Raw genomic sequence first — 23,349 nt, 5'->3', positions numbered from 1 at the left:
TGATGACAACACCAACTTTGAAGAATAAAGTTAACACACCGTATAGTTAGTTTTTAACATTTGGAGAATAAGTAAAATTAAGGAAGTTTTATAATTACAGGTAGTCCCCAGGTTGTTCATCATTCTGTTCCTGAGAACAGTCTGTAAGACAATTTCTCTGTTATATTGCTCTACATTTGCAGTAGTTTTTTTAAATGTAATTTCATTTTATCCAATATTCACTCTAACTCTACCCATTCCTCAATTACTAACAACTTTTGGACTATTCTAATGGTGTTTAGTATTGAGGTTTTCTGAAGATTTACATAAATATTACTGTGTAGGCTGAATTGTTTAATGCTACTGTGTAGTGACTTTGGGATGATACCAGTTGTAGATATCAATATTTGGACAATATATACCCTGTTCATGTTCCACAGTCTTTCAATTTCCTTGTTTAATTCAGCATATTTCAGGTGTTTTCACTTATTGATTTCTGCATATTGTGTGGGTTTGGAATGGCTATATCTATTAAGTATATTAAGTTCTTGCTTGTTTACCCTGTAATATTATATACAGACAGTTATTATGGATCATCCTATCTGTAATAATGGATCGGTCATGATATAATTTGTAGGACTGTGACTCTATAACTAGATCGCGCTTGTATTTATAATAAGGTATAGTGTCTGTTATGAGTTTGCATTTTAAAACAAGATTTTGGTGAATGGTGTTTGCTACTCGATTGAGCCTGTGAAAGTAAACAGATTGAGTTAAACTTCTGCAGGATCCTGTATTGTGTTGGATTGCTTCAGGCTTCTCTTGTCATTTTCTGCCTTATTGCCTTGAATTTGTTGGTACTTTATTACGTATTTTTGATTTTTTTTTTGTGTTAACCACCTGGTCCTGTATTGCAACCTCCACAAATTATCCTCCCGGCAATGAACACTCTCCTATAATAAAGTTTCCTGGCAAGACTCTGAAAATCATGATTGCTTCTTGCTTCTCAGGAGTCACTTATCATGCAGGCATTTAATCAATGATTAAAATTACCATTGCTGTCAGTACGCCAGTGAAGCCTTTGCCTTCTGAGGAGGGGTACGTGAAGTTCTCAAGACCTCAAATACAGCACAAAGCTCATCCCAATTCATACAGCACTAATTCCTGCCCTCCTATAGGACTTCGTAACAGCAGAGATGTGACAAAAATATCTCCTGGAAAGTTCTCCAAATAGGACACGTTAACTAATGTGTGTTGTCCCTCAAAACACAATACCCAATATTTGAGCTCTCTTTACATGTACATGACCCAGATCAGAATTCTGAAACAGACACTCTATTTCAAGTACCGTCACAGGCAGGTTACAGGGTCGGCACAACAATGTGGGCTGAAGGGCCTGTAACATGATGTAGATTTCTATGTTCTATGGAGATTTACCAGGGTAAACTTAATTTACCAGGGGCACCTAGGAAGAGAATCAACAGTTTTCTAAAAGCCTTTTTGAAGAAGTGAGGCATCCCAATCAACGCATGGGAATCCCTCACTTACGGCAGCTCAGTATGGAATATAGGGCTTTCAGGATATCATCAAGAACCTCAAGTCCTTTCATCAGGAGATACAGAACTCCTAGTGGAAAGTACAGAAGGAAATCACCACTTCTCACCCCCTCATACAATAGTTTGAGGGTCTCCATCAGTCATTTCAAAACCCATAGAACTGGAGTGGAAGCAAATCCTCCTCAGCCCCAAAGGACTACCTAGAAGACAGAGACCTTTGGTGCAATTTTCAATAGAATAATAATGCCAGAATGAAGAATGTATTTCTGTCGGTTATCAGAGATTATTAAAAGGAAACTGGCACTGACCTAAATATTTGCAGTGAGGAAGTGGGGGAAATAAAATTACATGCCTGAAGTTTGCTTTTAGTTTGATTAATTTTATGATGTACTACACACCATAATACAGACCACACGACTTTGGGGGAAAAATGTTTAATGTAATACAACTGGAATGAAATTTTGAATTTCAAATAAACAAAATAGCTCCACATCATTATCTTTTCTTCAAGATCATTATATTAAAATGGTTATTCAGAATGGATCTGACATTAATAAAATTATGTGAATAGTCCATGAAACTGGTGAAAGTTACCATTTTAGTAATAAGTTTCAAACCATGTTATGATAGTTCCTTCTGTGGAAGCTGATCATATATTCACTCTGGACTGGACAGGATTATTTTCTGTTAAAGTACAATCACATTTAGAGTCTTTTAGAAAGTGCAAATATTGAGAATGTAAAGGGATACAGACATTTAATAAACATTATGTCCAATTCCTTAATTTTTCCTTGGGTTTTAAATGCTTAGGAATTTATGACTGGAAATCTGTGCAAGATCCATTGAACAGACAATGTTAAAAAATCAGCTGACACAGAAGATCAAAATTATATAAACGACAATTTATTGCAGAAAAGAATGTATGCATGTAATCTTTGGGTTATATGGAAATGAAATAAAGCTTTTTCAATTCTTTCTTGGGTTGAACTACATCATTCATTCAAATCAATATGTGGCACATCTGGGGGGGGGGGACTGTGTTGATTTCATTTCCACTCATGAGACCTTTAATATTCTTCATGTTAAACATCATCACTGAGAGAGACAGCAGGAGAAGGCAATTTTCCTGTTCTACTAAATACCATTTGCCCACTCTAAGCACCGATCCTGGTTCTACCCTTTTCCACACACCATGGGCTGTGAAATCCCAAAATATAATTCACGGAGATGAGCTTTTTTCTCTTTCATTATGAAAAGTGCCTAATGAACAGAAATTAATTTTGTTGACCCATATAAGCTGATTTGTTGCAAGTAACAATATCTCAATATCTATGATTTCTTGATCTTAATCATTACCTTCTTTAAAAGGTGCAACAGGTCTATGTACCTTTGTTCTAAAATTAAAAAATAGCTCAACTGAAAAATGTTCTGGACAGTTGGACCAAATGTGAATTACCGACAATATAAACCCTTTTAAGTAGGTCGCTGTACTTACAAGACAATCATATATATTTAACATATAGGCCAGTATAAAATGCACTGTTCAGCTTCTAGCTTCAGTAATCAAATATAATGCATGGCATTATGCTGTGTCAAATTGACCAGGCATATACAAAAATAATCTTTTAGAAAAAAATACGTAGTAAACTATCCAATATTGAAAGGCATCTATGTCAAACATTGAAAAAAATCATTGGGACATATGCTAATCTGGAGTGTTCAATAAATATAAGAATATGAGAACTGGAATTCAATATAGTAAAAATTACAAGGCAAAAAGTTAAAGAAGGAGTAATAGACCTGCTAGAAGATAGTTTGGCCAAAGAAACACTGGGTCACACTGAAATCATTCATTCTTGACTCTTCCATAATATGTCTATACATCTGTGGGATAAGCACTGGATGGTTCAATTGCAGTAATATTTTAAAATTTAGTTCAAATCTTAGGATAATGGTATTGCCCATGCATGATAAATTGTGAGAATGACTTCACTTCAAACATTGTGAAGTTTACATATAATAAAATTACTACAAAGAAACAATAAAACAGTATACGAATACTGTTTAGTCTAGTACATATGTCTGTATATGTTAACCACCTGGTCCTGTATTGATATAACAAACCCCTTTGTTTCTGGGAAGAGGTCTCCAATTCTGAGCCAGGCATTTGATCATTATGATTATTATTATTATTATTATTATTATTATTACTACCATCTTGCATAATACTTCAGAAATGTTTAGAAAAGTTTGTGTAAAGTCCCATTAGTTTAGCTAAAGTAATTTAAAATCTTTTAAAGAACAGAGCAGGGATTAATTTATCAAAAATGCATTTCAATATATTTTTGTGAAGCTTATTATTTCTTCTTTTATTAGAAACTTTATATCATTATTCATGTTCATACAAACAATAGAATGGGCGAGAGAAGCAGTAAGTATTTGCTTTGCTAAATTTCTACCATAGGACAGTGAAATTATTGGAATTTAGATAGGAAAATGACTTCCAAAATAACTTTCTTAAAAATAGTGATGAGATAATGAATATATGTGTGTGTATTTGTCTCAAAGCTGTCAACAAAAAGTACTGATAATTCTTGATACTGAAATGCATTTACGTTTATGTATGTTTGTGTATGGGAGACAGTGAAAATGCAGACATGCTGGTGATGCAGTCAATGCATGATGGCCTCAGGGAAAAAGATTATCAGAAAGTGAAATGCAGACAGACACCTGTGCAGAGGTGAACTAGAGATAGCAACTGTCACATGGGGAGGATTGTCTGGGACATTGCGATACAATTGGAAGCTTCAACACTCTAACATATTTTGACCATTTTTGCTCTATATGAAACTGTAGCATTTAGAAACTGCTGAGAGATAATTTCTATCATTATTTGCTAGTTTTACTCAGTTTTCAATATTTTCTTTCTTTCTTATCTCTCGGAAGTGTAAACACCAATTGTGTAACTGATATATGATGAATGAATCCATTTTAAGACTGATCTGAAGACCTTTAAGTACTCACACTCTCATCTAACTGGTCACTGAATAATGGCACCATAACATGATTAAATGGTGAATCTGCCCATTGTCGTGCTTTTTTAAATCAGACCTTGATGTTGGCAACTTTTTCTTGAATGTGCTTGATTCATAGATATCCAGTCAACAATTCTAATAACATTTTATGAGATGGATACAATAAAGGCAGATTTTCACAATTTGGCCAACTTTGGATGACCTACAATTTGTCGTCAATTTATTAGGCATCCTAAAATCTTATATAGAGTGAAGTAATTTGATAATATTTGAGTGCTAAGATTGCTCTGCATGGATCATACAGCCAACTACAGAGTAACCACTATCACTATTGGTTGCTTCACTCATAATTGTCCCTTCACCTTCTCCATCACTATCATTCTGGGACCTTCCAGGGGTGACAGAGGACAACTTCACCTTTTCCAACCTGTATTTCTCCTGCATTTGGTATTTGTGATTTGGCCTCCTGAACATTGGTTAAACCAAATGTAGACTTGGCAACCATTTTGCAGAGCGCATTGCAGTCTGTCTGCAGTGGCCACCGGACACTCTGAGTGCATATCATTTTAACTCTCCTTCCCATTCCCACCCCAAACTGTGTGTCCTCAGACTTCTATGTTCTATACTTTTAGATAGGTACATGGAGCTTAGAAAAATAGAGGGCTATGTGGTTGCAAAATTCTAGGCAGTTTCGTGGGCTGAAAGGTCTGTAATGTGCTGTAGATTTCTATGTTCTATGTTTTCCATTGCTACAGAGAGGGAAAATGTAAGTTAGAAGAACAACAATGGCATTAGCACTGTTTTTTCTTTTTTCAGGTAACCACACTGCCAGTGTTCTGCTCCCATACGCACTCACCAGCCCATGTAGTTTTCATCCCCCTTTGTTCACTCATTCCCCTCCATTCTAACCAGTGGATCAATCAGCTTATTATTGGCTTTCCATTTATTTGCACTTATCATCTACCACTCTCTATCCCACCTTTCTGCTCCACCCATCCTGTACTGCCATATACTGGCAATCCTTCCTCTCAGCCCTGACACAGGGTCTCAACCTGAAAGATTCACTTGCACCTTATGCCTCCACAAATGCTGCTTGACCCATTGAGTTCTTCCAGCATTCTGCGTTTTTGCTCACTGTAGTGAATGGAGAGATAGGGTTCACATGCAGTCACATTGGTTTAGTTTAACTTAGTGTCATGATCTGCTCAGAAATTATAGAATGAAGAGCCTGTTCCCGTGCTACACTGTTCGAAATTCTATTGTTTGCTGCTGAAGTGAGACTTCACCATGCTTACTAACCCTTGCTTAGCTCCCGGTTAAACGTTTCAAGTTTAATGTTCTCATCCTTTACTTTGAAGTCCTCTGTGCTGACACTTTCCCTTAATAGCTACTGATGTCTGCATTTCATTTGTCTAGCTGCCAAAACCGGAATTTCTTCCCTAGGGCTTTCTACATCATTAGTTTTCCCCTCCCCTGCTTTAAGATGTTAGAAGTTTTTAAAACCTGCTTTTTTAATCAAATTTTATCGTATTCATTCTCTCATGTTAGTGTCACATTTTTCCTGATAACACACTTACAAAACATTCAGAGATATTTTACTATATTAAAGGTATTTTGTAAATGTAAATTATTATTCATGCTGAATACAGGGTTTGGTTATTCCAAGATATGGAGGAGGAGTGAGAATCTATGTAACTTCAAATTTGCAAGTTAAACATTATCAATGAAAGTTTCTGAATCAATTATCAAGCACGCAGTAATAAGTACCAACTAAATTATAAAAGCCAGCATGGATTTTTTGAATTGTAATGTTGTGCCATACCTGCTTTCTTTTTTTTAGTACAGTGGACATATGCCAACAATTGATGTTTTCTTTATTGATTGCTGAACAATACTTGATAGACTCCTGTTCAAGAGTTTAAAGAGATTAACCAAGATTATGTACGGTTTCAGAATTGAGGGGATAAAAGTGTTGACAAAAGGGAATCGTTCAAGCAGCCAGAGAAAACATGAAAAAGGGTTCTATCTTCTTCCAATGCTGTACTCTTGTCACATGGTCAAAAGAGCAGATCGTTCTATCTTTTTCTAATGCTGTACTCTTGTCACATGGTCAAAAGAGCAGATCGTTCTATCTTTTTCTAATGCTGTACTCTTGTCACGTGGTCAAAAGGGCAGGTGGTTCTTTAGGCAGTCACTTTGGGAGAATTAGGACTTTCATCCTAAAACCAAGCACTGAGGATCTGGTTGTAGTGGTGCATATCAGTCAATAACCTCACTTGAGTCGCCAAGGCCAGGCATGCCCCCTTCAAATGCTACAACCCACCAACTGCATAATGAGACTCGCATCTACTGCCAAATGCACCCATCCTCATCACCTACCTCTACCAACATCAATCAATCAATATGTCTCATGTCTCCAACATCCATGTTCCACTCTACACCCCTGCATACTTCTCTTACTGTTCCCACGTTTCATTGCCAGTCATTCCCTCAGTCATGACAGGTAAATCATCCAAACAGATTGTATGGTATTGTCACACTTGCTGCTATCACAGGACAATGATTTCCTGCAGTATCAGTGAACTAGGGGATAGACGATCTGCCACTACCTTACTCCTAGGGAATGCACAGCACAGTGTTATAACTTGAGGAGTCATGACTGAGTCTATGGGTGGGCAGAGGGAGGTGATGTAGGGTGTTAAGGAGTGACTGAAACTATTAAAGATACCGGCATCCTCATTCTCATCCTTTATCTCATGTCCTCCTTGTCCCTTATCTTATAATCTCCTCGAATCCACAATCTTCTTGCATGTAGCCTTAACTTGTGTTTCTCTTCTTTCAGGCAGCTGAGAAATGCAAGCTGGCCTGAAGGGAGTGAAATCTAAGACTCATCTTCACTAGATTTACCAGTCCAACCACTTATTCAGGTACTGACAACACAGATAAGCAGATCAAAATTGTATATGTACATTACTCAAGACATGATGTCACCAGCACCCTACATAACTGGAATGCGAACCTCTAGTAATGATGCTCAGTTTACCGTTTACATTCCTAAATAGATGCTGCACTGGAAAGTTAGGTTTCACTGACTAATCCTTGAGGACACCCTTTCAACACTGATGTTTCCCAATTTCTCACCATTTAAAACAAAAATACACATCGCTTCTGTCTATTCTACCAATGATCTTCCTTTTTGCGTAAGGTTGGAAACCGGGAAGGCTGCTGATGAATGTGAAATGCTCAGTTCCATTCGCGTCTTGACAAGCTAAGCAGTGCATGTCTACATGCAGCAAGATCAAGCTCCCCTGGGCATGGTTTGATAAGTGGAAGGTAACATCTGTACCGCAAACATGCCAAGCAATGACCAACTCCAGTGAGAGAGAACCTGACAAGAAGGAGCAGTACTCAATTCAACAGCTTTAGATATCCCACTTGTTTTGTTGTATCAAAACTGGTTGTCCATCAGTAAAATTGGCTCAGCTTTTCTCCACCAGTCTGGGCGGATCTGATTAACACTTCCTATATTTTGCATTTCTTTTCTTCCTTTGTTTATATTTGTTCTAATTAACAATTGACCTGATTACTTCATCAACAGCTTATTCCTAATGCAGTACTAGTGTTCTGATTTAAGAAAATTGGGTCCAAAACCAACCCAAATGATAAATATTAAAACCTTTACGATTCCAAGATTTTATTAATGATTAATTTCAGTTACAGCCAATGAATTATTTTTATCAATTTATATTGATTCATCAAGAAGAGGATCAGAAATGTTACACTTACTTGATAATATTGCTGATGTATTACTAGAATTAAATGTTAGGGATAAAGGTCTTTGTATCCCCAAGCTAGAAATTCAGATATCGGTGGAATTGATTTCAAACTTTGCCAAATCTTAAAATACCATCATCAGAATATCGATAAATGAAAAATGGTACTCTATGATGCTAGTAATAAAAATCTGGAAAGATCAGAGTAATATAAATTTTAAAAAAAGACACGGAACTAAGAATTCCCCAAGAATCAAAAATATAATGAAGAAGTATGAAGGATCGAGGAATTTGAAATTCCACAAATGGATGTATATGAAGCATGAAGGTATTAATTTAATTTACTTTCAGAATGACAATATTTGAAATTAATTTGACTGGCAGTATGTGCATGTTGGAGTTTTTAAATGCTCTTTTCCTGAAATCTAATCTATATGTACATTCATTGGCCACTTTATGAGGTGTACACCTGTACATCTGCTCGTTACTGCAAATATCTGATCAGCCAATCATGTGACAGCAACTCAATGCACTAAAGCATGGTCAAGAGGTTCAGTTGTTGTTCAGGCTAAACATCAGAATGGGGAAGAAATGTGATCTAAGTGACTTTGATTGTGGAATGATTGTTGGTGTCATATTGGGTGGTTTGAGCATCTCAGAAAGTGCTGATCTCCTGGAATTTTCACACAAAACGATCTTTAAGAGTTTACAGAGAATGGTATGAGAGATGGAAAACATCCAGTAACAGCCCAGTTCCGTGGGCGAAAATGCTTTGTTAATGAGAGAGGTCAGAGGAGACTGGCCAGAATGGTACAAATGAACAGTAACTCAATTACTATGCATTGCAAGAGTAGTGCGGAGGAGCACCTCTGAAGTAACAGCATGTCAAACCTTGAAGTGGAAGGGATACAGCAGTAGAAGACTGTGAACATTTACTCAGTGGTGACTTCATTAGGTATAGGAAGTACCTAATATAATGGGCACTGAGTGTAGATGCATTCCTTGGGTGAATTGAATGTGAATAAACAATGCTGAGGATGTAGTCTTGTACATCAAACACTGATGCGTATTTCAGGAAGTTTCTGTACATTCTGGCATAAGCATGCACATAATGGTGGAGGAACTCAGCAAATCAGGCAGCATCTACTGAGAGGAGAAAGGCAGAGACCTTTCATCAGTACTGTAAAGGAAAAGGGAATAAGACAGAATAAGGAGGTTGCAGGAGAGGGGAGTACAAGCTGGAAGGTGATTGGTCAAGCCAGGTGAGGGGGAAAGTAGGTGGGTAGGGAAGGAGTTTAATAAGGTCAGAACCTGGATGGTGATAAGTGAAAAAGTAAAAGGACTGAAGAAGAAGGAACCTGTTAGGAGGAAATTGGACCGTAGGAGAAAGGGAAGGAAGAGGGCCACCAGAAGGAGATGATAGGCAGGTGAGGAGAAGAAAAAAGGTAAGAGGGGAACCAGAAGAGGGAATGAAAAAAGAGAGGTGGAGGAGGCAGAAATTACAGAGGTTGGAGAAATCAAAGGTCATGCCATCAGAATGGAGACCACCCAGGCAGAATATGATTGTCCAGCTCAAGAGTAGCCTCATTTTAGCAGGAGAGGAGGCTATGGACCAACACGTTAGAATAGGTATTAAAATGGTTGGCCACTGGGAAATCATCCCTGTTGAGGACGAAGCACCTTGCCTGGCTTCACCCATCACCTTCCAGCTTGTACTGCTTCCCCTTCCTCTCACCTTCTTATTCTGGCTTCTTCTCCCTTCCTTTCAAGTCCCAATGAAGTCTCTTGGCCCAAAATGTCGTACGTTTATTTCTTTCCATGGATGCTGCTGAGTTCCTCCAGCACTTGGTGTGTGTTACTCTGGATTAATCATTAATCTGCAGAATCCCTCGCATTTATGATACTGATGTAATGAGGCTCATATGACTAGACCTAATTTGGGCAGATACAAACCTTTTTTTGCTGGAATTTTATCTTACCTCTTTAATTGTTTAACAGTTTTAAATCCTTTTATGGGTTTATTCTTTAATCTTGTTTATAATGCTTGCATATTACAGTAAAATATATTTCTTCTGTGTTGATTACCTTGTTACTTCATACTATCTCAAATGATGCTCCAACAGCTATTATGATTAATATCTAAATGGACATAGTGAAATTTGTGCTCGGTGTAATTCTTTGTTCGCAATAAAAATAGCACTGCCTTTATGAGTTTTATTCTTCCCAATGGAAAACTCAGAAGTTGAGATGTTGTCAGAACTTTTGCCATGATCGTGTGTATCTTTAGCTGTGCAAATTAAACACTTTCTGCATTGTTGACGTCTAATTTATGTGTAAAAATGGACCTTTTGATCTGTCACCCAGTGCGCACATTAAAGCCAAAGCCTTTCCTCATGAGGCAAGTACATAACCCATTAAAATGTTCATTCAGTTATTTGTTGTCATATTAGATACAAACCTGTACTAGCTGTATTCAGAAAGGGTGCTTGACAACAGATCTTTGCAACTAATGAATATTGAATCAAAATTATGAATGCCACAACAAAGTAAATCTCAGGGTTGTATATGGTAACATATATGTACTTTGATAATAAATTTACTTTGAACTTTGAAAATTAATTGCTTGTGATAATCTGCTTCATCTATTAAGCATGCAACTACAAATATTTCCATTCCAGGGGCTCTTCTCATTAGAAAATGTTTAAAATAAACCCACCACCCTCTTTAATGGTGTAAATGTGATAATGGGCAACACACAGAATGCTGGAGATACTCAGAAGGTCAGGCAAATTCTACAGAGGGGAATAAATAGTTGACATTTCAGGCCAAGACCCTTCATCGGGACTGGGGAGGACTTCACCCAGCATTTTGTGTGTTGTTCTAGATTTCTAGCATCTGCAGAATCTTTTGTGTTTACCAATGTTATAAACCTCAGAAGCATATTTTGGAGTAGTTTTCCATGATAGTACTAAACCAAATCCAACTGAACAAGGGTTCCCCTATCTTATACTTTTACATAAAATGTTTATTGAAAAATAAATTCATTTTGGTTCACTAACAACACTTATTAATTGAAGGGAAATGTTTATTGTTTATTCATTGGGGTATTGGCAAGCTGAACGTAATCAATTATCCATAATTAGATCTGAATCTGCTGGTTTCAATACATTAATAACTGCAGGTGCCTTTACTTGGAAGAATGAAAAAAAGTTTATTAATAAAGATTTTACTTAGGAATACTTACCTGAAGATATTCATGACAGCCTACTCTTACAGCACAAAAAAAATCCCCAAAATAAGCAAACAGTCCTTTTCAGTAAAGCCAGTTAAAAGTGATTTTTCTTTGTTGTCAATGAAACAGCTCTCTAATCTCAAACTTCATTTCAAACTCCATTTTAAGTAGAGGGTAGTTCATGTTACACTCTTCTTCAGGATGGAAAACAAAATACACTATAATATTTTTTTCACAATCTGGAGCACAAGAACCTGTCTTGTGTAAACTATCAAGAAACAAAATATATTCATCTATTTAACTAATGCATACACTACACAACAGAACCAGTGGGATGTGCAAAATTACCCAGAATTTGGTTTCCTGTAGGCTGCTTAAATCTCATCTGTTTCACTACCATTTCAGCCAAAAGTTGACACATTGCACATTTGGAGCAAAGTAAGCAACACAAATCTTACAAATTGCTTAGAAATCTGAAACCAGTGTTAACTTGTTGTGTATAATACTTTGGAGATACTGTTGATATTGTCGACAACTTAAGTGTACATTAGAAATGTATAAAGTTACTACGGAAAACATACTAAATTCAAGAAAAAATGTTAGATTTACATTTTGCAAAATGTTAAATGTATCATTCTGTCTAAATTATCTCCCAACCCTTTTCCAGCTGAATTCTGTGAATGGGACACAACATTCCACACATTGAACATCATTTCATCTACAGGAAAAGAAATCCAAGAATAGTGATTGATACTGAAACCAACTAATCCATTAGAAAATATCATGAAGAAAATGCACACATTAACCACATTGCCACCACCTGATATCAGTCCATTCTTAATGTACATACATTTTACGAATCACAATAAATGCTGAAGTCAGTGACTCTATTCATGACTTTTTCTGATTGATGATTGGTTAAACACATGCTTGTAGCTAAATTTGCAACATGGATAAGTGAAATTGTTTTCCTTTTCCATGGAAGTAATTTGTTGGGGTTTACTTGAACAAGTAAAGATGGAGTGAATTTCATTCTTCGTGTTTGCAGTTTGTTTGTGTCACTAATGCTCATCCAGTTCCACAATTGCCAAATAGGAATGCTATGTCATTCTTTAGAAACTCTGGTGAAGTCTGCAGGGTTACTAAGGAAGACTATGGAGTGATGATTTTGTAGATGAAAATGTTTGTCTTTCTTACTTTGAACTGATCCTTAAGTAGTTATTATTGTGGATAGTGGGCTTTAGCTCATTTCTTTATCCACCTCAAAGCATAACCCCACATCCATAGGCCAGCACTGGTGCACTGTTCGTTTCTCAGTTTCAGCACTGTTCAGATACAATAAAACCTTCTTTTTCTTGCCCAATGGGTTCCACTTCAGCATAAGCTGGATGCCCAGAGCCACGTCTGAACTTCATTGCAGGCCATCTACTGGGGCGACGCTAAAAGAAAACAGAAATGAATTAGCACAGACATTGTGACAAAATGCATATGACTGCATATAGAAATTCATAGAAATCCAGGTATACAACAGAAAGTGAGTTGAATAGTTGATGTTTAAAATAAAGTTAATGAATACAGATAAGTATCTGATTACTTCAGCAATAGAAGATTAATAATTATTTAATTTTTTCATGTTTCCATGGAAACCTTGTATTTTATGCCTAGTCCTAGGGCAGTGGTCCCCAACCTCCGGGCCGCGGACCGATACCAGGCCACGAAGCATGCAGGGGTGCAGCGGTAGCTGGAGTGCACCCAGCACATCTTTAAGAAAAAAGCCGAAATAAACAAGCTAATTAATTAGGTGCCGCCCAGAAGCCAGTCTCCATTAGAGGAACTGAGGTGGACAGGGTCTTCGGCATTAAGGATCAACGTTTCTCACTCTGAAAAGTGTCAAAGGATCTGTCCTGGGACCAGCACGTAACTGTCATTACAAAGAAAGCACGGCAGCGCCTATACTTTATTAGAAGTTTGTGTAGATTCAACATGTCACCTCGGTCCTGTAGCTTGTAGCCATCCGTTATTCTTGTGAGACCATGGTTTTGCGCCTTGAAAGGTTTCCAGGGCGCAGGCCTGGGCAAGGTTGTATGAAAGACCAGCAGATTCCCATGCTGCAAGTCTCCCCTCTCCACACCACCAATGTTGTCCAAGGGAAGGGAATTAGGACCCAGACAGCTTGGCACCGATGTCATCGCAGAGCAATGTGTGGTTAAGTGCCTTGCTGAAGGACGCAACACAGCACGCTGCCTCAGCCAAGGCTCAAACTAGTGACCTTCAGATCACTAGATGAACGCCTTAACCACTTAGCCACGCACCAACACAATCTCGATCCTGACAGCCCTGTCTTTTCAGCCTGTCTGGGCTGGCGTTTAAATTGACCGAACAATGGAACAGCTAAAGGCTCCAGCACCCTGGAAAGAGGAGTGAACATCGCGTAGAGCAAGTGAAATCGGCAATCGCCTCTGATCTGGGCTGACATTTACGTGCCGGGTGGCACCTAATTAATTAGCTTGTTTATTTCAACTTTTTACTTAAAGATGTGCTGGGTGCACTCCGGCTACCGCTGCACCGCTGCATGCTTCGCGGCCCGGTATCGGTCTGCGGCCCGGAGGTTGGGGACCACTGTCCTAGGGGATAGTTTTGAGTGAGCTTGAATGCCTATCTTTTTAACCAGCTTTCTCCAGTGCAGGCAAACAGAACAGCAATAGATGAAGGATCTTAACCAGAAATATTGACTGTCCATTTTCCTCCATAGATGCTGCCTTACCTGCTGAGTTCTGTCCGTCCTTGTGTACTGCTCAGAACAGGTTACTTTAATGCCATGTGATGGAAGAAGAGACTTTATGATGCTGAACTGCTGTGGATGGCATCCTAGTCACAAAGCAATTCATTTTCTATTCATTTAACCTTTAATTACAACCTGGTTCTTTCGCCTAAGTCAACATTACAGGTTGTAAATAGCAATGATTACTGAGGAACCTCATGAGTTACAATTTCTTAACTGTGATATAATCCTTTGCCTTTTGTCAGGAAGCCAAGCCTTAATTATAGTAATTCAATACACATAATTCCATGAGCCCTTTACTTTTATAGTAACCTTCTGTGAGGCAGCTTAATAAATGCCTTACATAAATCTAAGTATATTACATTCACGGGCTCCACTCTATGCCGCCATCTGCCCCCTCAAAGAATTCAAAATAAATACGAGACCCAAAGATTCACCATCCTCTGTGAGAAATTCCTATGCACCTCAGTTTTAAATGACAGTCACCATCTTGAAATTGTGACTTTGTGTTTGAGATTCTCCTGAGTGATACCATCTTGACATCTTTCCTATTATGCTCACTCAGGATCTTGTATGTTTTATGAATATCACTCCTCATTCTTTGAAACTCCAAATAATATCAATTCAGTTTTGTTAGCCATTAGTAACAGTACAATCCCTTCATCCCAAGAGTTAGCTGACTGAATGGAAGTCAAAAACCATGGTAAAACCCATGTAAACAATGTTTAACACTGTGCCCTCTTCAGTCTTCTTGTTCACCTCTACAACAAACTCAAATTCATAAGATATGATCTGCCACACCGAAAATCATGCTATCCCTCATTAATACTTGGCTTTCCAAATGAACATAAATCCTATTCGCAGATTCGCTACCAATAACTTTCCCCTATTGATGGTAGGCTCAATTGACCTGTAGTTCACTACTTTATCTCTGTTGCTGTTTTTAAATAAAAGCACAACATTAACCGTCGGCCAGACCTCTGCTGTTTCACCCCTGACTAATGAGAATACAAACATCTCTACCAAGGCCTCAGCATTCTCCTCTCTTGCATTCCATAGCATCCAAGGATGCACCTCGTCAGATGTTGAAGATTTATCAAGACCTTCAGTATATATTTGGTAAAATTGATATGCTCCAGGATATCTTTGGTTCCTTCTTTCACTAACTTCCATGTTCTACTCCACAATAAATATAAACAGGAGTATTCATTGAGGATATTTCCCATCTCCTGTGGTAAGGTATCTAGAACACTACACTGATCCTTAATGAAGCTTAATCTCGAGCTACCTTTTGCTCTTAGTACATCTACAGAGTCTTACAGGATTCCCCTTTAACTTGTCAAGTCAGTCAAGTCAAGTCAAGTCACTTTTTATTGTCATTTCGACCGTATCTGCTGGTACAGTACACAGTAAAAACAAGACAATGTTTTTCAGGACCATGGTGCTACATGAAACAATACAAAAACTACACTGAACTCTGTAAAACAACACAAAAACGACACTAGACTACAGACCTACCCAGGACTGCATAAAGTGCACAAAACAGTACAGGCATTACAATAAATAATAAACAAGACAATAGGCACAGTAGAGGGCAGTAGGTTGGTGTCAGTCCAGGCTCTGGGTATTGAGGAGTCTGATGGCTTGGGGGAAGAAACTGTTACATAGTCTGGTCGTGAGAATCCGAATGCTTCAATGCCTTTTGCCAGTTGGCAGGAGGGAGAAGAGTTTGTATGAGGGGTGCATGGGGTCCTTCATAATGCTGTTTGCTTTACGGATGCAGCATGTGGTGTAAATGTCTGTAATGGCGGGAGGAGAGACCCCGATGATCTTCTCAGCTGACCTCACTATCCGCTGCAGGGTCTTGCGATCCGAGATGGTGCAATTTCCGAACCAGGCAGTGATGCAGCTGCTCAGGATGCTCTCAGTACATCCTCTGTAGAATGTGGTGAGGATGGGGGGTGGGAAATGGACTTTTCTCAGCCTTCGCAGAAAGCAGAGACGCTGCTGGGCTTTCTTTGCTATGGATCTGGTGTTGAGGGACCAGGTGAGATTCTCTGCCAGGTGAACACTAAGAAATTTGGTGCTCTTAACAATCTCTACGGAGGAGTCGTCAATGTTCAGCGGAGAGTGGTCGTTCCGTGTCCCCCTGAAGTCAACAATCATCTCTTTTGTTTTATTCACATTCAGAGACAGATTGTTGGCTCTGCACCAGTCCGTTAACCGCTGCACCGCCTCTCTGTATGCTGACTCATCGTTCTTGCTGATGAGACCCACCACGGTCGTGTCATCGGCGAACTTGATGATGTGGTTCGAGCTGTGTGTTGCAGCACAGTCGTGGGTCAGCAGAGTGAACAGCAGTGGACTGAGCACACAGCTCTCAGGGGCCCCCGTGCTCAGTGTGTTGGTGTTGGAGATGCTGCTTCCAATTGGGACTGACTGAGGTCTCCCAGTCAGGAAGTCTAGAATCCAGTTGCAGAGGGAGGTGTTCAGGCCCAGTAGGCTCAGCTTTCCCATCAGTTTCTGAGGAATGATTGTGTTGAATGCTGAACTGAAGTCTATGAACAGCATTCGAACGTACGTGTCTTTTTTGTCCAGGTGGCTTAGGGCCAGGTGGAGGGTGATGGCAATGGCGTCATCTGTTGAATGGTTGGGACGGTACGCGAACTGCAGGGGGTCCAGTGAGGGGGGTAGCAGAGTCTTGACGTGCCTCATGATGAGCCTCTTGAAACATTTCATGATGATGGATGTGAGTGCAACGGGACGGTAGTCATTGAGGCAGAACACTGAAGACTTCTTCGGCACAGAGACGATGATGGCTTTGAAGCACGTAGGAACGACGGCGCTGCTCAGAGAGATGTTGAAGATGTCAGTGAGAACATCTACTAGCTGGTCTGCACATCCTATAAGCACTCTGCCAGGAATATTGTCTGGTCCAGCAGCCTTCCGTGGGTTGACCCTGGACAGGGTTCCCCTCACATTGGCCACGGTAAGACACAGCACCTGGTCATTTGGAAGAGGGGTGGTCTTCCTCACTGTCACGTCATTTTCCACCTCAAAACGAGCGTAGAAGTTGTTCGATGCATCTGGAAGGGAGGCATCACCAGCACAGGCAGGTGGTGTTGTCTTGTAGTTGGTGATGTCCCGACTGTCCTTCCACATGCGTCGTGTGTCGCCGCTGTCCTCGAAGTGGCTGTGGATTCGCTGGGCGTGTGCACGCTTTGCCTCTCTAATGGTCCGGGACAGTTTGACCCTCGTTGTTGTTAGGGCTGCCTTGTCGCCTGCTCTGAAGGTGGAGTCATGGGTCCTCAGCAGCGCACCCACCTCCGCGGTCATCCATGGCTTCTGGTTAGCATGAGTAGTGATGGTCTTGGCCACAGTGACGTCATCGATGCACTTGCTGATGTAGCTAGTCACTGATGCCATGTATTCCTCTAAGTTGGTAGAGTCGCCATCGGTTGCACCCTCCCTGAACATGTGCCAGTCACTGGGATCAGCATAACAGAGATGTGGTCGGAGTAACGGAGGTGGGGGCGGGGCTCTGCCCGGTATACATTGGGAATGTTTGTCTAAACAAGGTCCAACGCGTTCTCCCCTCTTGTTGCAAAGTCCATGTTCTGATGGAATCTGGGGAGCACTGACTTAAGGTTCGCATGCTTAAAATCTCCGGCGACAATGAACAGTCCATCAGGGTGTGCATTCTGCAGTTCGCTAATAGCCCCATACAGCTCACAGAAAGCCTCCTTAGCATTAGCACTGGGGGGAATGTAGACACCAACTATAAGGACAGTGGTGAATTCCCGCGGCAAATAAAATGGTCTGCACCTAACAGTCACAAACTCCACTAGCGATGAGCAGTATCTGGAAACCAGCACAGAGTTCTTGCACCATTCCATATTGATGTAAACACACAAGCCACCACCGCGAGTCTTACCGGAAACAGCTGCATCTCTGTCTGCTCCAAACAAGATGAGCCCGTCCAGCTGAATGGCAGCATCTGCCAAAGGTATCTGATTGGACATTTTCACCCTTCTAATTTCCTTCTTAAATATATGCCTACATCATTTATGCTTCTCAAAGGACTTGCTTGGTTGAAATAGGCCACCAGGGTGAGTGGGGCAGCAACAACATCGTCCCGCTCAATGTCAACAAAATTAAAAAGCAGCTGTTGATCTCAGAGAAGGGAAGGAGAGTGAACAGGCACCAATCTATATAGGGGGATCACTGAGGATCAGCAGCTTTAGATTCCGCTGTGTTAACATATTGGACGACCTGTCTTTGGCCCAGCACATAGAAGCAATCATAAGGAAAGTGTGCCAATGTCTTTCCTTTCTTTTTAGGAGGATCAGGAGGTTTACACAGAAAACTCAGGTAAACTAGTCTGGTATGGCAACTACATGTGGCATGAATTTAAAAAGAACATAAGATACAAGAGCAGAAGTAGGTCATTTCGCCCATCGAGTCTGCTCTGCCATTTCATCATGGCCGATCCAATTTTCCTCTCAGCCCCAATCTCCTGCCTTCTTCCACTATCCCTTCATGCCCTGTCCAATTAACAATCTATCAACCTCTGCCTTAAATATACATAAAGATGTGGCTTCCACATCTGCCTATGTCAAAGAATTCCACAGTTTCACCACTCCACGTTTCAGCACATCTTTTCTAAGATAACGGGCACAAAACCGCTCACAATACTCCAAGCAAGGCCTCAGCAGTGTTTTATAAAGTTTCAATACTACATCCTTGCTTTTTACATTGTAGTCCTCTTGAAATGAATGCTAACATTGCATTTTTCTTCCTCACTACAGACTCAACCTGAAAATTAACCTTTGAGGAACCCTACACAATGACCCCCAAGTCACTTTGCACTTCAGTCTTTTATATTTTCCCTCCATTTAGAAAATAGTCAACCCCTTCATTTCTTCTGCCAAAGTGCATGACCATAAACTCTCTGACACTGTATTCCATCTGCCATTTCTTTGCTTATTCTCCTAATCTGTCTATGTCCTTCTGTAGCCTCTCTACTTCTTCTAAACAACCTACCCCACCATCTATCTTTATATCACCTGCAAACTTTGCAACAAAGCTGCCAATTCCATCATCCAAATCATTGACATAAAACGCAAAATGAATTGTTTCCAACACAGACCCCTGTGGAACACCACTAATCACCGGCAGCCAACCAGAAAAGGCTCCTTTTATTCCTACTCTTTGCCTCCTGCCAATCAGCTACTGCTTTATCCATGCTAGAATCTTTCCTGTAATACCATGGGCTCATATCTTGTTAAGCAGCCTCATGTGTGGCACCCCAAAGGCCTTCTGAATATCCAAGCATACAACATCCACTAATTCTCCTTTGTCTATCCTGCATGTTATTTCTTCAAAGAATTCCAATAGATTTGTCAGGCAAGATTTCCCCTTGAGGAAACCATACCTATTTTATAATGTGCCTCCAAGTACCCTGAGACTGCATCCTTAACAATTGACTCCAACAGCTTCTCAACCACTGAGGTCAGGCTAACTGGCCTTTAGTTTCCTTTCTTCTGCCTCTCCCCCTTCTTGAAGAGTGGAGTGACATTTGTAATTTTCCAGTCTTCCAGAACCATTCCAGAATCTAGTGATTCTTGAAAGATCATTACTAATGCCTGCACAATCTCTTCGGCCACCTCTTTCAGACCCCTGGGGTTTGATCCATCTGGGCCAGGTGGCTTATCACCTTTGGACTTTTCAGTTTCCTAAGAACCTTCTCTCTAGTAATGATAACTTCAGGCACTTCATGACCCCTTACACCTAGTGTCCACAGTGAATGATGTAATATACTTATTCAATTCTTTCGTCAATTCCTTGTCCCTCATTATTACTTCTCCAGCATCGTGTTCTAGCATTGTGATATTCACGCTCACCTCTCCTTTACACTTTATACAGTTTAACAGAAGAAACTTTTGGTATCTTTAATATTACTGGCTATTTTACTTCTGTATTCCATCTTTATGACTTTTTTAGCTGCCTCCTGTTGGTTTTTAAAAGCTTCCCAATCCTCTAACTTCCCACACATTTTTGCTCTGTTATATGCCCTCTCTTTGGCTTTTAAGTTGGCTTTGACTTTTCTTGTGTCAACTTGCTTTAGAATACTTCTTCCTCTTTGGGATGTATATAACCTGTGCATTCTGAATTGTTTCCAGAAATTCCAGCCAATGTTGCTCTGCCATCATCACTGCCAGTGTTCTTTTCCAATCAATTCTGGCCAACTCCTCTCTCACGCCTCTGTAACTCCCTTTACTCCATTTTGTTTGTGGACTATGCCAAGTATATTATGGGCACATCCCTCCCTTTGACTGGTAGAACCGACAGGAGTTGCTGTTTCAAGAAAGCAACATCTAGCACCAAAGATTCCCACCATCCGGGCCACGCCATATATTTGCAGCTAGACTAGGCAGGAGTTCAAGAAGCCTAAAGTCTTATAACACCAGATTCAAGAACAGTGCCTTCCCTTCATCCATTAGGTTCTTAAAACAACTGGAAAAACCCTAATCACTACAGTTTACGATACTATGAGCACATATAGCATTTTGTTCTAGAATTAACTTTTTATAAAATCTAATTTTGTTTGTTCTTGTAAAAATTGTGTATAATCTATGTTGATTGTTTTATTGTGGCTATTGCTATAAAGATGTTCAGTGCCTATGATACTACTGCAAGTAAGTTTTTCATTGCATCTGTGCATATCTGCACTAGTCCATATGACAATAAACATGACTTTGACTTTGTCATTGATCCCTGCTGCCTATACCTGACATTTTTCTCCTTCTTTCTCCTAGCTAAACCCTGAGCCAAGATGTTAATGGCCTTTCCCTTCACTCTATGTGGAATGTTTTTGTGCGGGATGTGCTTGCTATTTACTTCTCTGAGGAAGTTGTTCAGATAGAGCGAACTGTTACAATGTGCATGATGACAGGATACACAAGAATGTCAAATAAACTGTTTTTAGTCATTACAGATTAATATTTCAGTTGATTAATATGTAATAGCTTCATCTCTTTGGTTTTCCAACTGTTTCTTGTGAAGCATAATGAATGGATTAATTAATTGGATTGCTTATATTTCTGAAGCTACAACTAATATTTGCATTTGATTGATTGCAGTTTAATCACAGTTGACTGTACAGACAGTGTGTTTTTAAATAGTACTTATTTAAGCCGTATCAGTGCACATCTTGAACAGAAGGAGTTCACTGTGAACTTGTAAGCTTCCATGTTGCTTTAATTCAAGGCATGCTTATGATGTGATGCAAATATAAGATGTCTGAAATGGTCCCAGCCTGATTTGTAATGATCTCTTTGTCTTGCTTAACTTATCAGAAATGAAGGCGCCGAGCTGTAAATTTTATATGCAAATCCCCTGTTGCAATACCAATTAATTTATTACATTTAATGCGTATATATATTTCTTATTGTAATTTATAGCTGGTTTTATTATTGGTTGAGTGAACTTGGCCTTTTCTTCTTGGAGTGACAGAGGATGAGAGGTAACCTGGTAGAGGAGTATGAAATGATGAGGGGCATTGATTGTGTCAATAGCCAGAGGCTTTTTCCCAGGGCTGAAATGGCTAACACGAGGGGGTATAGTTTTAAGGTGCTTGTAAATAGGTACCGAGGGGATGTCAGGAGTAAGCTTTTCACACAGAGAGTAGTGGGTGTATGGAATGCTCTGCCAGCGACGGTGGTGGAAGCGGGTACAATAGGGTCTCTTAACAGCCTCTTAGATAGGTATTTAGAACTTGGAAAAATAGAGGACTATGTGCTAGGGAAATTCTAGGCATTGTCGGCACAACGTTGTTGGCCAAAGGACCTGTAATGTGCTGTAGATTTCTATGTTCTATTATGTATTTCAATGCACTGCTGCCATAAAGCAACAAATTTCATGACACAAGCCAGTGATATTAAGCCTGATTCTGAATACCTGGATATGGACCTATGCCTGTATCTACAGTGACAGCAGACCAAATAATGCAGATTATCAGGTAGAGAGAATGCCACCTAATTTCATTCTCTAAGCAACAGCGCAGGAAAAGGCTGGATGGTACAGACAACTCTTCTGTGGAATTATTCCACCCTCTGATCTGCATCCCATGTGGATTATTAGATCAATGTAGAACTCGCTGGTTTTTAGAATCACATAAATCTATACTGGCCAGCAGAGGGTCTTAATCACACAAATGCCCAGCTACAAGACAAGACCTTTCTGCATAGCCTGTGTGTATGGTGGCCTTTCCAAGGGCAATCTCGCACTGTGTTTGCATACAGTTATTAAGAGGGTCCAGAACAAAGGGTCCTGGTAATCTTGATTCTGAATTGAAGCTGCACACTTGTAAAACAATGTTCTGGGTGGAAATGGAGTACATGAAACAGAGCCTTTGCTACCCATGTAAATCCTAAAATTAAAGGTGTTTCTGAAAGTAGTTATTGTTAGAAAAAACATAGAACACAGAACTGTAGAGCACAGGTCCTTCCGCCCACAGTGTAATACTGAACTAATTAAAACAAATGACGCCTAGTTGCACTAAGCTCTTCTGCCTACACGTGGTCCATATCCCTCCATTTTCTGCACATTCATGTGCCTCTTAAATACCACCATAGCATCCACCTCCAGTATCACCTCTGGCAGTGTATTCCAAGTACTCACCATTCTCTGTGTAAAATCTTGCCATGCACATCTCTATTGGATTTTTCCCCCAAGTATAAATGCATTTTGACACATCAAGTAGGATACTGACTGTCTACTCCATCTATACCTGTTATAATTTTATAAACTTCCATCAGGTCAACACCCCCAGTCTCCATCGCTCCAGAGAAAAACAACCCACATTTATCTAACCTCTTCTTATAGCCCATGCCTTATAATCCAGACAGGGTCCTTGTTAGTTCCTTCTGCACCTTTTTCAAAGCTTCCACGTACTTCGTTCAATGGGGGTAACCAGACTGAATATAATACT

General features: G+C 39.8%; 1 protein-coding gene across 1 annotated transcript in view; it reads right to left on the bottom strand.

The window, feature by feature from the left end:
- Positions 1-1,961: 1,961 nt before the first annotated feature.
- The window catches only part of plxdc2b (plexin domain containing 2b), a 498,542-nt gene continuing 477,154 nt past the window's right edge, over positions 1,962-23,349 (bottom strand). The window contains exon 14 of the mRNA XM_063044214.1: positions 1,962-13,014. Within this exon, the coding sequence (XP_062900284.1) occupies positions 12,895-13,014 (120 nt within the window). The 3' untranslated portion in view covers positions 1,962-12,894. The remainder of the gene's footprint in view (positions 13,015-23,349) is intronic.

The sequence above is a fragment of the Mobula hypostoma genome, chromosome 3, assembly GCF_963921235.1.
Source record: "Mobula hypostoma chromosome 3, sMobHyp1.1, whole genome shotgun sequence".
NCBI classification, from domain to species: Eukaryota; Metazoa; Chordata; class Chondrichthyes; order Myliobatiformes; family Myliobatidae; genus Mobula; species Mobula hypostoma.
Note: the sequence above shows the minus strand (reverse complement) of the source record. Positions and strands in the feature narration are given on the sequence as shown.